The sequence below is a fragment of the Dryobates pubescens genome, chromosome 15 (assembly GCF_014839835.1).
Source record: "Dryobates pubescens isolate bDryPub1 chromosome 15, bDryPub1.pri, whole genome shotgun sequence".
Lineage (NCBI taxonomy): Eukaryota > Metazoa > Chordata > Aves > Piciformes > Picidae > Dryobates > Dryobates pubescens.
Genome location: NC_071626.1, coordinates 17,328,488 through 17,343,772, shown reverse-complemented (window position 1 = coordinate 17,343,772; position 15,285 = coordinate 17,328,488). Strand labels below are relative to the sequence as shown.

Below are 15,285 nucleotides of genomic sequence, written 5' to 3'. Positions count from 1 at the left end.
CATTTCAGTCCATGTGTTAACCCTGAATTTATAATCCTGGCATTTATCCCAATAGGTAAAAGTAATTTTTTAAAATGTTATTGCCTGCTTTTAAATGCAGTTAACTTTGACTTGGTAACTTCATGACAGTCTTCATGCTGCTTTCCTCCCTGCTCTTTTTGACTTCTTAGAGTGATAAATGGACCTCGAGTCCACAACAACTGGTTTGCACTGAGAGCAATTTGCTTTACACAGACTAATGTTTGTGTTTATGGCCTGGCCTGGTCCTGGGTATCCTCCTTGGTCTGTGCTGCACTTGTCACAATTGCTCTGAAAGAGAGGAAAGTAGGATGCTGGGTTCTGAATTTTGTATTCCTCTGACTGCCCTCTTACAGGAAGCAGAAGTAGAGGCTCCTCCCATGTGCCTGTGATTATGAGTATGAAAAGATTTCATCTAGAGTAAGAGTGTGCCTTCCTTTTGCAAATTGTCTGAAGCAGGTAGGGACTGGTGGTGACTGGTAGCAGGATACTTTTATCACCATCTTTTACATATAACTAATTGGAGACACAAAACTGTATCTTTTTCCCCTCATAGGTTTGCCCAGGTACGATGTAGCTGCCAAGAGGGAAGGATCTATGCCACAGAGACAGCATGTACCAGTACAAACTGAGGCAATCCAGGGAAAGAGGAATGTGAACAAACACAGCCCATCTCAGCCTAGTCTTCTCACCTTACAGGTCAACACATAGTCAGCAACACAATCAAGCACCTGCAGTAAACATTTTGTTTCTATTGCTCTTTAGTGGTTTGGCTTCAGCCTGTCTTTATATTAAAAACAAAACAAAAAGCCACAGCGGAGGACAATCCTTTGAAATGAGTTAATTCCACTTGGAAAATCACAAATTATGTTTTCTTGTTTTCAGATATCACAGAAGGAGCCATCATTTCTGCTATGGCCTGTTCAGCTGGGAACCACCCTTATTGTCCCAGGGAAGGGAATGAGAAATGTAAATTAACCTGGAACATTTAGGATTAAGACACAGGACTACAGAAGTCAAGGTGAACAGGTGATCTCAGGTGCTCCTCTTCTACAACAGCAAAACTGTGTGTTTGAGTTATTAATTATGGGAATGACTGGAGATGGGTTTTTTTGTTTACATTGGGTTTAGAAATACACTTAGGATTTTGTTTTTCTGGCCCTGCATATATAATACTAATAGTGGGATATTATTTGCCTGCCTTGGTCTTAGTCTAGCTCTAATTTCAGCACTGTTTATTCAGGGTCTAAGACTATTATATTAAAATTAATGTAAGATTATCCTGTCTCCTGCTCCAGTCTACAGCCTCATTAGCAAACTCACTGGCACTAACAGGCTCTCTTCCATATGGTATTTTAAACCCAAGCAAATCACCTCTGTATTCATGTTGAAGGAATGTTCTTATGTCATGCTGACATCTCCTCGGGGCATGTTCATAAAACACTTTCCAGGATATGCCAGCAGAGACCAGCCTTGTCCCACTTTGTCCCTCTGTAACCTGTCAAAAGAAAAGGCCTTGCAGCCAGGAATTTAAATGACTGAAAGGAGGAGAAGAGAGGAAAGATGCTCATTTGATTTTTATTTCCATGTCACAGAAGGCTTCGTGGGTCAAACTGTGTAAAACTTCAGACATGCCTTCAGGGAAGAAAGTAAGATGAAAAAGAACTTACAGGTTGAGATAAAGGCTGTTTGATAAAGAAAAAGTGAAGACTGGATACAGAAGCAAAGGGAAACCAAAATACTTCTCTACTTCTCACCTGCAGGCAATACTCAGCCACTTCCTGGGAGGAGGGCCTCGGTGCATGCAGCTGTTGCTCCGGAAGACAAGTACTTTAATAATAAATGTCCCCTCTCATCCTCCTTTCTCTGAGATTTTTATTGCAGAACACAACATCATATGGTGTGGAATATCCCTTTGGTCAGACTGGGTCAGCTGTTCTCCCAACCTCTTGCCCACCCCCAGCCTACTGGCCTTTGAAGCAGGGTGAGATGAGTGGGCATATTTGGAGAGACAGCCTTGATGCTGTGCAAGCACTGCTAAGCTGTAGCTGAAACACCAGAGTGATATCAACACCTTTCTAGCTAGGAATACAAAGCACAGCACTATGAGAGCTGCAATGGGAAAGTTAACCCAGCACATATGCTGTGATGCTATGCTATACACATAAAGGTATGTGTATGTCCTTTATTTCCTTCCATTCATTTCCCTTCTCTTCCAGTCTGTGCTTACTCAAGCTGCTTGTTAGATGGTATTGATTTGCATGCAAGTTGTTCCACTAAAGAAAAATACTATTTCCCAAGCATTCATCTTCTGCTCCCAACCCCATTTCTGTACTGGATGATTAACACAAGGTTGTCTGTACTGTTATTCCTGCATAGGGAAAACATGGATCTCAGAGCTGGAATAGAGAGCTTTGCAGAACATCAGGATTAGCAATGACCTCTAGAGATCCCTGTAGTTTTGTACTACCACCTGGAAACTGCACAGCTGTGATCAGTCAATAGCCAGCTCATTAATTTGAGGAATGTTGAAGGCTACTGATAAGTTTGCTTTCACAGGGCAATAAAATTGCATTTGGCATTCTGAACTAAAAAATGCTGAGGAGTGAAGAAGTAGAAAGGGATCCTTCCTCTGTCCTTAGAGCTGAAAAACCTTATTTTTCATTTTAGAATAGAATAGAATAGAATAGAATAGAATAGAATAGACCAGGTTGGAAGAGACCTTCAAGATCATCATGTCCAAGCCATCATCCAACACCATCTAACCAACTAAACCATGGCACCAAGCACCCCATCAAGTCTCCTCCTAAACACCTCCAATGATGGTGACTCCACCACCTCCCTGGGCAGCCCATTCCAATGGCAAATCACTCTATGAAGAATTTTTTCCTAACATCCAGTCTAAACTTCCCCTGGCACAGTTTGAGACTGTGTCCTCTTGTTCTGGTGCTGGTTGCCTGGGAGAAGAGACCAGCCCCCGCCTGTCTACAACCTCCCTTTAGGTAGTTGTAGAGAGCAATAAGGTCTCCCTGAGCCTTCTCCAGGCTAAGCACCCCCAGCTCCCTCAGCCTCTCCTCATAGGGCTTGTGCTCCAAACCCCTCCCCAGCTTTGTTGCCCTTCTCTGGACACGTTCCAGCAAGTAATTTTTATGCAAGAGCTATTGTGATATTATGGAACTGGTAATTCATTAAAAGATAATAAAAAGAAATCTGGGGGAAAAAAAATAACCCAGAAGTCTCTCCCAAAGTTGTCACCATGGTGTTTACATTCCTTAAGGATTCCAGCATCAACTACTTCTCCTAAAATTTTCACAGGGCATTTGGATCACCAGTCATGTCTTTATATAAGAAGAGAGGAGGCTGAAGAGAATAAGGAACTTAACGTGTCCCTGCTATGTGACAGACAATGCTTTCTCAGTGCTTCCCTGTTGTATGTTTGTAGTCTAACAGCAAGTAGATCAGGGACCTGAGAGTGTCCTGAGGAGCAGATGAGTGCTCCCTGGGAGCAATGAATGGTTTGTTACACCCATCACTGAGCAGCTCCTAGAGTCAAAAGAAAATTGGCTACCACCATGTGCAAGGAGTGGTGTATGAAATTCTTTCAGCAATGTCTTTGGAGGACTGGAGTAGTTCTGGGATGCAACTAGATTTGTCCTCTTCAGAGCCTCCACTGCATCCACCAGGGTGAGATTACAATGAACATGAGTTTCTGTCATGCATCCATATTTCCCTAGCCTTTGAAGCAAAAAGTAAGTCCTAGGTTATATGATAAAGACAGGAAGACAGACAGGGGATGGCAAGTGGGGAAACTCTATTAATACCCTACTCTCATTTTCCCCAGGCCCATCACTGAAAAGCAACTCGTTCATCAAAAGCTCATCTCTGCAAGTAATGAAGACAGAGGCACAATGGGAGGCAGTTTCTGCCTTCAGCTGTCCCTTAAATGGGAGCAGCAGGTGATGGCACCTTTTTGTTGTTTTCTTTCTCTGCCTGTGCAGCTTAGAACTGTATGCACTTCCGTGGCAGGGAAGAGAGAGATCCTTCAATTAAGCAGTGTGTGGAGCAGGTGAACAAAATGTGGTGCAGGGTACACTCGATTGTAAAGCTTCCATGGTAGAAGGTATACCTGGTCCCACCTGTATCCATTCCATCATTCCTATGTCCATCATGAGAGGCTGGGCTCTCCTCCCACATCTGTCAATCTTTCCTTGGGCATATCTGATTTTGGGTTGAGCATCACAATGTAGAAGAACCTTGAATTATTCTGTTTTATACTTTTTTCTTGGTCTTGTGGTGGAGTCCATGGGGAACTAATGGCCCAGAACATGGCTCTGCTTCTGTAGTACCAATCTTAAGAAGTATCTGCAGTCCTTCACAAACCACATCAGAGGTGTCTCAATCCTTAATGCTGATCTATGGGTTTGTATTTGTAAAGGCTTTCATCTTTGAAACTAGATGCTGCTGCACTGCTTTATCTCCCTTCCTCCCTCTTCCCTCCAAAAACCCACCTGGTTCTATTCCCCCACATCTTCCTTGTTTTACTTCTGCTCTTCCTCTGCTCCTCTCCAATGTGTCTCACTCACATTTTTCAGCTCCCATCTCTCAGTCAGGCAAGGTGGAGATTTTTATCTTAGTTCACAACCCCCTCGCTGTACTGTGTGATCACTTGCAGCACAGAAATATGTGGCTTCATCCTTGGATGTCACATTCTCGATTGTCATCACAAAGTGATCATTACCATCTCTGCTTATCTTAAACCTGTCCTCACTGTAACCTTCCTCATATGAGTTCTGCATCCATGTAGAAGTACTGACTAATAACTTCATACTGTCTTTTGGAGGCTGCTGGTACCAGAACATGTAAGAAAGCCTGGTATAAATCTGGGTGCAGGAAATGTCCACAGTCTCTCCAGCTCTCTTAAGGGTTTGTTCTGGCCACTGTATGATGACACTTCCAATCCCAGAACCTGTATAAGTGAAAGAGAAAAAGAGAAAAGGAGGTGAAGGAGTACAGATGATAGCCCAAAGGGGTCCTTTAAATCACTTCACCCCTGCATGGCCTGGATGAGAACCATGCTGCAGCTGGATCTATCTCACCAGATAAAAGGACAAGCAAAACAGACAGCATGACCCATTAGCTGTCCCAGAACAGTGTGTTACTGCTCATTGTGATTTAAGAGAGAAAAGACTAGAGTGACTGATGCTCCTCCCCCTGTTCTGATTTTTACGTCAGGATTGGGCAGAGAACAAAGAGTTAGTCCACCTTTGATGTGAGCCATGAAAAGCAAAGCTAAGTGTTCACATGGCTTTAAGTTTTGCTTTAGCCTTGCTGCAAAATGGGCAGTGTTCTGAGCTCCTGACAAAAGCCTGGAATTGCTTGCAGACCAGTATATTGCTGGCTGAATTTTGGACTTTCTGTCATTCCTTCATTGTGTGTGTGTGTGAGCGTTGGACCCCAGCCAAGAAACTGGGAATGCTGGCTGCATAGATCAGTTTTTGGATGCATTTACACCTGTGGCCATCTTTCCAGAAGAGTTTATTCCAGTAAATAGGTATTGTTTCATTCTGGAGAGACGTTCTTAATTGCTGAAAGATGATACCTCACGACTTCGAACTCATTTTAGAGAGAAGCAAAGGTGATAGACCAGGATAGCAGGAGGAACAAAAGTTACATTTAATCACATAGTAATTTCTTCAGTTTTCCAGTCCAGAGAGCATACTCCTTGCTGTTTAATCTTCCTGAGACCTCTAATTCACTTTTGAATTACAAAAAGCAAGGCCTCTCTGCCAGCCTGTTTTTCTGAAAGCAAAAGCCATGGACCTAGCCACCTTGGTCACAAATTCCTTCAGGACTCATGGATGTATCTGCTCTGGTCCCATGGTACATAATCAGGTTCCTTTTATTGATGTGCAGTTTTGGTTGGTTTGTTTTGTTGTTGTTGATATCCCCCCTCCCATATTTTTCTGAAGCTCTGGGGCAATTCATATCTTCCTTCGATCTTCATAGGTTGGACTTGATGATCTCTGAGGTCTTTTCCAACCTGGCTGGTTCTATGGTTCTGTGATATACCCATAGAGAAGGCATGTCTGTCTGTGAGTTGGTGATATTGTACTTTCTCCAGGTCTAAGGCTGAGTTCCTAAGGTCATACATGATTCAGAGCAGTGTGAATCTCAAAGACATGGGTAGCAAACGTTCCCTATCTCAATCTTTTAAGAAAACAGAAATTACCTGAGAGGATATGGCTTCTTCCCAGACAGGAAAGAAAATATGTTCTATATTATATATAAAAGTTTTGTATGATCTCCAGTGTCAGGGGCACTTAGCACATGATAAATAGGCTTTTGACAATGGCTACTGCTTTGTCCCTGCCGGTTCTTGGTACTGCAGGCTTTCTTGGGAGAAATTATTCCTTACCCCTATTCCAGCAAGGCTGACCCCCATGCTGGATATGCTACAGATTCAGTGACTTGTCAGGAAAACATAGACAATACAGAATAGTGATTTTTATTACCTTTCATATATTTTTTTTCACTTTTCTTTGATTTTTTTTAATGCTGCTTTCAAAGTTGATAGAGCAGTTTGGCCAAATTTACCTTCCTATTCAATAATGGTTTTGACACAGATTTTCTTTTGATGCATAATTTTTAGCCTTTACTCCTCACAACTTATTTTTTTTTATCTTCCATGGGAGTCTTGTCTTGATTCTGTTTGTTCTCTGTCTGAATTTATTGAGATTTAGCCCTTTCCCCTTACTACTAGGATGGGACAACTTGAGAAACTTCGGTGGGTCATGATGAGACTGTTCCATGGGACACTGCTGTTGTGATTAATTTCTTCAAGTGACCTCAACATGTCTTGTGCATGGAGACACTACAGTGTTTGATTTTGCCTGTCATGCTGGACCTGTTAAAAACCTTTTCCTCTAGTGGTAATCAGACTTCAACTCCTGAAGGGAGAGACTATATCATAGACATGATGAGAAATGAATTCTAAGACTTTGCTGTCTAAGAACTCTGAGACAAGGCAAAATCATTTGTGCTGGGCTCCATATTTTCCTCTAGTCACATCCATTAGAATGTATTGCTAATCCCAGGATGAAGATTTTTATACAGAGCAAATTTTCTGTCTTAGGAAACACAAAATCATTGCAAACACACACTGAGAAAAAAAAGCAAGTCTCTGGAAGATGTAACTCGGGACCTCTAGTGTGTCTCTCAGGAATTGCCTATCATGTCACTACCATCCGAAGAGTAGCTAGACTGACAACATTTTGATTTTGATATGCCTAGGGTGTGACAGAAGGTTTGCACAGCTGTGAACAGCTGCAGGGGCAGAAGCTCTGTAGAATGTAAGAGCTACCCCCAGACAGAACAGTCTTGGGAAGAGAGCATCACCAAGCTCCGTGAGAGGTACAAGGACTAGCCTGAGAAACTGCCCCACATTATACTCCTGGGCAGAGTTCCCTCTGCCAGCCCATAGTTTACCCAGGCTTCCCCTTCCCATGATCTTGCACCAGCCTGGACAAATTTATTTACCCTATCTGGGTCCAGTGATGATACAGCTGACTGAAACACTTGCACTAGGAGCATGGATTTCTAGACATACCAGCTGCCTCTGCTTGCCCTTTGATAACACCTACCACAGCTGCTCTCCATTCACCAATCCTCCTGTGCCCTGGGAGCTGCCAGCATTCTGAGGCATGAAATGAGAGACTTGGTGCAGCTGGAGCATCTCTCTTTTAAGGACCCTCAAAAACCCCTTACAGTGAAATGTTCAGCAGCAGCATTGAGCAGAAGAGGGTATTTACATTTCAGGTAGAGGTTTGATGTCTTAAAAGAAAGAAGAGGGGGGAGAGGAGGCTGGGTAGAGATGTTCCAACTTCAACCTGCCTGCAAAGGAGTCTGTTCATTGTTCACAGTTCTCACTGGAAGGCCTGAAGGGCTGTTCTGAAGCAGTCTGTCTGCTGGATGACCTCCAAGCTGTGCATCACATTGCCCTGTTTGCCTTCTTCTGAGATCACTTTGTTCCATGAGCTGCTCCACCGGCGTGCATCATGGAATTCTGGGATTCACAGGAGCCCTTGAGAGGGGCCTCTGAGAGGCAGACAGGAGAATGGGAGGGACCCAGGTCCATCAGATATCTGCCATCGAGCCCTTAGGAACACAAGACCTTTGCCTGGACCTCTGGCAGCAGCCTGGGAAGAGGTCAGTAGTGTCCTCTTGTTGATTGAAGCAAGCAGCATAGAGAGTCTCAGAGGGAAGTTTTTCTTCAAGGAGATTACCAGCCAGCCCTAGGTGATGCCATGCAAGGCAGTGTGAAGAACAGAAAAGGCCTTGGCTCAGTGCAAGCACTGCTCAGCTGCACCTATGACATCTCTGTGTCACCAACACTGCTTCCAGCACAAATCCAAAACACAGCCACACGCTCACTACTACAAACAAAACTACCTCTGCGCCAGCCAAACCCACCACGTACTGAAATGCATCTGTGGCAAAAATGAGCCTGCACAGAATACCTCATAGCTAAGGAAAAAAATCATCCCTCAGTCCCTAGGCTGGGATGATCATATGGACTAGGGGAGAGAAATGCTTCCAAAGAGCCATGGGGAGCAAGCCCACAGCACAACAGTTTTGCTCATCAGGCAGCAGGGAGCTTTCTTCATCCCCATAGAAATTATTTTGAACACTTTCCTCTGGGAAAAGATTGTGTCCTAGGAGGTAAACACACACACTCCACTCAAGGATTTTGCTCAAATGAACTTAACAGCACTGAGGAGCTTTGGACTTGGCTTTGTTGGTTTCAGAATAAATGCCTAAGTGTCTTAGGGTTCCTTAGCTGCAACTTAGAGCTTCCAGGAGAAACTCCACACAGAATGATGCAGGCACCCAACCAGGCATCTTCCAAAGCCCCAAAGTATTTCCAAAGGGAAGGCTGCCCTCTGGAACAATTAGAAAATGGCTCTCTATCCTAAGAAAAGTTTATGATTAACTGAGATGCTATTTGCACTTGCTGCCAGTGCCTGCTAATTGCCCACATTTGGATCTTTGAATTTTTCACTGTGTACTTTTTGCCTGGAAAAAACCTTGGATGAGAGATAAGGCCTCTTCAGAAAATGTATTTCTAGCAGCTCACCCTTCCAGTGCAGCACTCTGGGCTCGAGGTGGTGTCGAGACCATGAAGCACTTACTGCTGCTCGCCTTTGTGGGTGTGGCTGGTGAGTAGATTTTCTCTTCTGTTGTTGCAGTGGATGAGGAAGCTGATTTTCTGAGCAAGTTCACCAGGTAGTGTGTGCTGGGAAAGTGAAATGCACTTTCAGCTTGCAGCAGTCTCAGGGCAGAATCTACTACCTCTTTGGCTGCTGTCTGTTGATAGTCTCTGGTGTCACCAAATGAGGAATGAATCCCTTCACAGGGGCTTGTGACACAGGACTGCCGAAACGTGTCCGTAGCTTCAACAAACCAGACTGTCTCTCTCTTAAGAACTATGAATTACAAAGCTAATGCCCAGGCCCAGAATGTCCTGAAGCTGCTGTAAATGGGTCAATTGTGGGCCAGGGTGCTGAGGAAATGTCACTGCAGACCTGTGTTGTACTTAGGTCTTCTCTCAACGGCTACTGCGGGCAGGATCCCGGCAGAGATGCCCTGGGACTAGCAGCCAGTGCCTTAGACACAGATGTGTGAGACATGGCTGCACCTAACCCTGATGGCATTATTCTGGGGAGCAGCAAGTGAGCATCTGTTAGCCTGCCCCACCACTGCTGCTGTCAGTCTTTGTAGAAGCAGAGCCTACAAGTGAGATGCTTCAGTCACAGGGGCAGAGGATTCCTTCTGCCAGAGGTTGACGTGTGCCACTTCTTGTCTCCCAGTTGCCTATCCCATCAGCGGTGATGATGACGATGACAAGATCGTGGGAGGCTACACCTGTGCGGAGAACTCTGTTCCCTATCAGGTGTCCCTGAATTCTGGCTATCACTTCTGTGGAGGTTCCCTCATCAGCAGCCAGTGGGTCCTGTCAGCTGCTCACTGCTACAAGTCGTGAGTGCAATCAAATTTGTTCTTCCATAGTCTACTTCTTTCCTCCAGTTCACTGCCAGCAGGTATCCAAAGACGGAAGTGACTGCGTTGTGACAGGAGACGGCCAAGGAATGGGTGGCTCATTCAGGAAGCTGGGCTGAGGCATCCTAAGTGCAAGTGTTTCTGTGCATGCAGAGCACGTTCTGAAATGGCAATGTGGTAACTCCTGGCCAGGTACGGGCTGGGATTTCTTAGAAATTGCATTCGTCTTGTTAGAAGATAGTCAGGGGGGACCAGGAAGACAAATGTGGTCAGGGAATGGCAGTTTGCCCTTTGCCAGAATGCTTGTGTAAAGAGCTGTTACATATTCAAGCTGTTCCAGTGCAGCAAAATAAGCCTGCAGAAATTCAGCACCTGTCCTGGGAGCAGGTAAGAGCTCAGTGTAGATCCTCAGGACTTACCACAGCTCAGGAGACACAGCCTGCATGAAGGCTGCGGCTGCTACGACAGCAGTGTTGAAGGGAGTGCACATGGTGGCCGAGAGATTGCACATGCCCTGTCAGGAGCAGTAATGGATGTGGCCATTCCTTCTCTTCTGCAGTCGTATCCAAGTGCAGCTTGGCAAACACAACCTGGCCGCCACGGAATCCACTCAGCAGTTCATTAATTCCGCTAAAGTCATCCGCCACTCCGGCTACAGCGGCTCGACACTGGACAATGACATCATGCTCATCAAGCTTGCCACACCAGCCCAGCTCAACAGAGCTGTCCAGACAATTCCTCTGCCTACTTCCTGTGTGCAAGCAGGCACCACATGCCTCATCTCTGGCTGGGGCAACACACTCAGCAGCGGCAGTGAGTATCCTGTGGGAACACACAGTATGATGAGGGCCCTGGACACTCTCTAAGTCCTCACTCTTAAGTCTGAGCAGTACAGCCTAAGCACAGACAAGTGTTGAGAGACAGAGAGTTTTGGGGCGATCCGGTTGTGTAGGGCAGTATTCATTTAACTGCTTTAAAGTCAAGCTTTTACAGAGTGCTTTTGTGTGGTGTTACAAACACAGACTCAATCTCCCGGTATCTGTCACAAGAGTAGCTCTTAGCTCCCTGCTTGCAATGAACCAATGTCATCAACCACCTCTCCTTGTTTTCTTGTAGTTAACTACCCAGACACCCTGCAGTGCCTGAAGGCTCCTGTACTCCCTGCAAGCGACTGCTCCCAAGCCTACCCTGGGCAAATCACAAGGAACATGATATGCGTAGGATTCCTGGAGGGAGGAAAAGACTCCTGCCAGGTAAAACATCGGCCTCTCCTCTCCCATATCTTTCTCTCCTGCCTAGTAGAGGAGCTCTCCTGGTGGAGAATCCACTAATACTCATGGCAGCTGAATGTTGGTTTTTTGAACAACAAGGGAGGCTTCAGGTGACAGCTGCTTCCTGAGTGAGGTTAGGTTCTTCCTTTAGCCACTGGCCCTTTTCTAAGGAAGCAAGTACCTCTGCCCTAAATCTCCACAAGCAGACTATGCCACCTCTTATCCCATAGGCATTTGAAAAGGAGCACATCTGGCAATTGTTCTTCATTTCACATGAGCCTGTCTCCACAGAGCTCTTTGGCAGAATAAAGTTTAAGATGCACATCCACACTCTAAGCATCTGCCAGGGACTGCATCCGTCAGAACCAGGCAGCTTACTCTCCCTTAGCTGTGGTGTCCTTGGAGCTCAAGTGAGGCACAGGAGCATCAGGCACAGAGTGGCAAGCAGAAATTCCCTTTTGTACAGCTTGGGTGGAGGAAAAGCACAGGGGAGCTCCCTTGAATTTCTGCAGTGTCTGGCTCATCCCTTACGCTGATACCGTTTGCTGACTGTCCTCCTTCTTCATGTGCACAGGGCGATTCTGGCGGTCCAGTAGTCTGCAATGGGCAGCTCCAGGGCATTGTTTCCTGGGGGATTGGCTGTGCAAAGAAAGGCTATCCTGGAGTTTACACCAAGGTCTGCAATTACGTCTCCTGGATCGAGTCAACCATCACTGCCAACTGAGACACTCTCACTCTGTCACCTCCTTTTCCTCCTCAGCATGTTTCCCCCTTTCATAACAGGACATGCAAAGATATAAAAAAATAAAGATTTTCAGGCACCCCTTCTTTGTGCAGTGTTTCTCTGAGTTTTTCCATAGGGTGAGGTATGGACTCTTTGGCAGACTCATTTTGCAGCAGTTTCTGGAGCAGGACATCTTTGCTGTTTATCAGCATGTAGTCAGGGGCTACGAAACTGCCTAATGCAGCTGAGAGAGTCTGCTCAATGGTGCAGGCAGCACACTCCTACTGTAGAAAACAGCAGGCAGCCACACAAGCTCTCACCATGGCCCCTGCTCCCACCCCCTACAGTAAGACTGAGGAGTCCCTAGCGGAACCTCCCTGAAAGCAGCTCTTGGTGAATGGCACAACCTCTTGCTAGAGCCTGCTCTATTCTTGTACCTATGCCACTGAGGCTGTTGTCTGCACCTTTTTACTCTGTTAACTGCTTGGGTTGGGACTGCCTGGTTTTCCTGAAAGATTCAAAAGAATATGGATATTCCTGGCTTCTGGTTTCATTCCTCCTGATCCTAGCTGACACTAAAATTGGAAGTCCAGGGAAAAGCTGACATAATTGCCAGTGGGATGTGTAGGTGCCTCCTATAGCCACTGAGATAGGCGCATTGTACGAACAGGACCAGACCATTGCTCTGTGTCCGATTGCTCTGGAAGCACTGGATTAATTCCTTCTCATTATTTGCCCTCTTCCAGAAAAAGCCCTGAGCTGCAGCTTGTCATCCTTCCCTTCAATGTGTTTCCATCAGGAGACAGAATTCTTACTTGAGAGCCACTGACAGATGCAGATTCCCTGACCTGTGGTGCCCTGACCTTGTCTCCCTCCCTGAATATTGTGAGTGGGGGATGGTTGATATCTATTCTAGTCTATTCTATGCTATGCTATACTATGCTTTGCCTGGTATGTTAGGAGAAATGAGATAAAAATGTCAGAGGTCAGAGGATGAAGAAATGATGAGATGAAAATAGGGACAAAGAAATTCTATCACTGGTGCATTCTGAAATACGGCAGACAGGAATGTTGAGAAGAGTAGTCTGGAATCTGCCTCACTCCTCTGTCACTTTCCCTCACAAGTTGTTAAGGCCTCCAGTGCGTAAAGAAGAGATTCCATTTTCCAGCTTTTAGGCCATTCCTGATTGTCAGATTGATGGAATATCCTCATAAGACTTCCCCTCTTACATGACTAAAACATCACTAATGCCTGCAGTGGACCATGCCATGAAAAGAGGTAACTTACAAAGCTGTTTTCTCCTTTGTGCTATCTAATAAGAGCAACAGACATCTGCAGAGGTCATCTGACACCATCTCCCACCATCACATCTTCATACACACTCTGATGAAGTATGGGCTAGATAAGTGGAGAGTAAGATGCGTGACCAAACTGCCAGGCTCTGAGGGTGGTAACCAATGCATGAAGTCCAGCTGGAGGCTGGCCACAAGACGTGTAGCACAGGGCTGATTTGTTAATGCTATCTTACCGATTTGCTACCGGTATGCAATATGCTTGTTAATGACTTGCTTAACGGGACAGAGCACCCTCAGCTAGTGAGCAGGCAATGCAACACTGGGAAGAGTGATATCATCCAGAGGGACTTCAAGAAGGTGGGTCAATGAATCAATATGAGTTTTGTGAAGCTTCACAGACTGGACAAAAATGGACTTATTTTTAAAATATGCTTAAATAGAAGAAAACAGGACAGAAATTGGTGGGAGAGAGGGCACAGAAGAAAGGAGAAGGGGACAGAATGAGTAGAGGAGTAAAGTGAGAGGCAATCTATGGAAATAAGAGAAATGAGGCAAGTCAGTGTATATAAGAAGAAAGGGTCAAAAGGTGTTTCAGAGGTGGGATAGAATAGGAAAGAAATTAGAGACAAGTGGAAGACAGACTGTGCCACCCTTTCCTTTAATCCTGCAGAGTTGGAGGGCAAGAGGAGAAATTTGGTACTGTCAAATACAGTGTTGTGCATGTGTTATGGCCAGATCCCTGTCTGCATGGAAAGGTTTGTGCTGTGCTGCTCTGGCTTTGCAGTCACTGTGTGTCTTGCTCAGCACAGAAGTATGTGCCTGAGTCATTGAGCAGGGCATGATCTATCTTCATAGATAAGCGGCTGTCCTTAGTCCCATTGCTCTGTACGTGGCTTCTGAATTTCTCCTCAATCTCTGCTGGCCTACCTTCCAGTGACCATACAACCAACTGCAGAGCAGCATCCTTCCCCACAGGCAATTTGTACCAGTACATGGTGAAGAAGTCTTTTGTCTTTCGGGAACAGTCCAGAGTGAGAGAGTCTCCCACTCGAACAACCATGTCTGGTGACTGATGGAGTGCCTGGCCTGGAAAGAGAAGGGAAGAGATGTGAGGAGTGAAATATGTTGAAAGGGGCATGAAAGCACATCTTTGAAGCATAATATGGGATAGGGTGGCATAATGATGTCAGCAAGCTATGGGACAGTGCTCCATTTCTCTGAGAGCACCATGCAGGAGAAATAAAACTCTGCAAACCAGCTTCAAATAAAATAGAAGATTTGTTGGGAAAAATAATTACTTTAGTGCTCTCATCTGAAATAGTAAGATGGGTCAGAAAAGAAAAACCAAACAAGCTAAATTTCTGTAGATTTTTCAGAATAAAGAGGTGGAGAAAAAGGTCACCTCGTTCATTGCCCATCCTCCCCCTGGAAGTCTTGGGGAATGGGGCACTGCCAGCAACTGGCTAGACAGATGAGGGAGCTGCTGTAACTCCAGTGCAGCTGTTCAAGTGGAAGGGAAACTCGCTTACCCACAGGCACCAGGATAGCCATAAGGAACCATTGGAGAACCATGGAGAAAGGCCACCTCCTTCCAGCAACCTGCTTGTGGTGACGACACAGGCAGAAGGATTCAAGAAGAGGAGAGGCTAAGAAAGAGAGATGTCTCTTTGCAGGTGGGCAGGGCAATGAGTGAGAGCAGCTGGCTGGCTAAGAACAGTGGGGAGTGGCATCTGCATGCAGGCATCAGGTGCATGCATCCTGCTCCACCAGCTTCCTGCTGTATGTATGTGTGTGTATACAGGCAGGAGATAAAGTGCTCTCACAGGAGCATGATGGCTCCGCATGGCAGCCTGGGTGCATGCACAGCACAGAGATGCACAATGAAGGCACCAAATGAAGGGAAGAGAAAGAGAGCTCAGA

General features: G+C 45.6%; 2 protein-coding genes across 2 annotated transcripts in view; one reads left to right on the top strand and one right to left on the bottom strand.

Moving 5' to 3' along the window:
- LOC104299515 (M1-specific T cell receptor beta chain-like) overlaps nucleotides 1–15,285 on the bottom strand; it is a 29,711-nt gene that overhangs the window by 12,822 nt on the left and 1,604 nt on the right. The window contains exons 2-3 of the mRNA XM_054167598.1: nucleotides 14,154–14,451; nucleotides 13,459–13,468 (exon numbers count right to left, since the gene is read on the bottom strand). Of these exons, the coding sequence (XP_054023573.1) occupies nucleotides 13,459–13,468; nucleotides 14,154–14,451 (308 nt within the window). The remainder of the gene's footprint in view (nucleotides 1–13,458; nucleotides 13,469–14,153; nucleotides 14,452–15,285) is intronic.
- Nucleotides 9,194–12,069, top strand: LOC104299472 (trypsin I-P1-like). Its single transcript, XM_054167640.1, has 5 exons — nucleotides 9,194–9,233; nucleotides 9,885–10,053; nucleotides 10,634–10,887; nucleotides 11,191–11,327; nucleotides 11,920–12,069. Exons 1-5 carry the CDS (start codon nucleotides 9,194–9,196, stop codon nucleotides 12,067–12,069), a joined length of 750 nt encoding a protein of 249 aa, XP_054023615.1.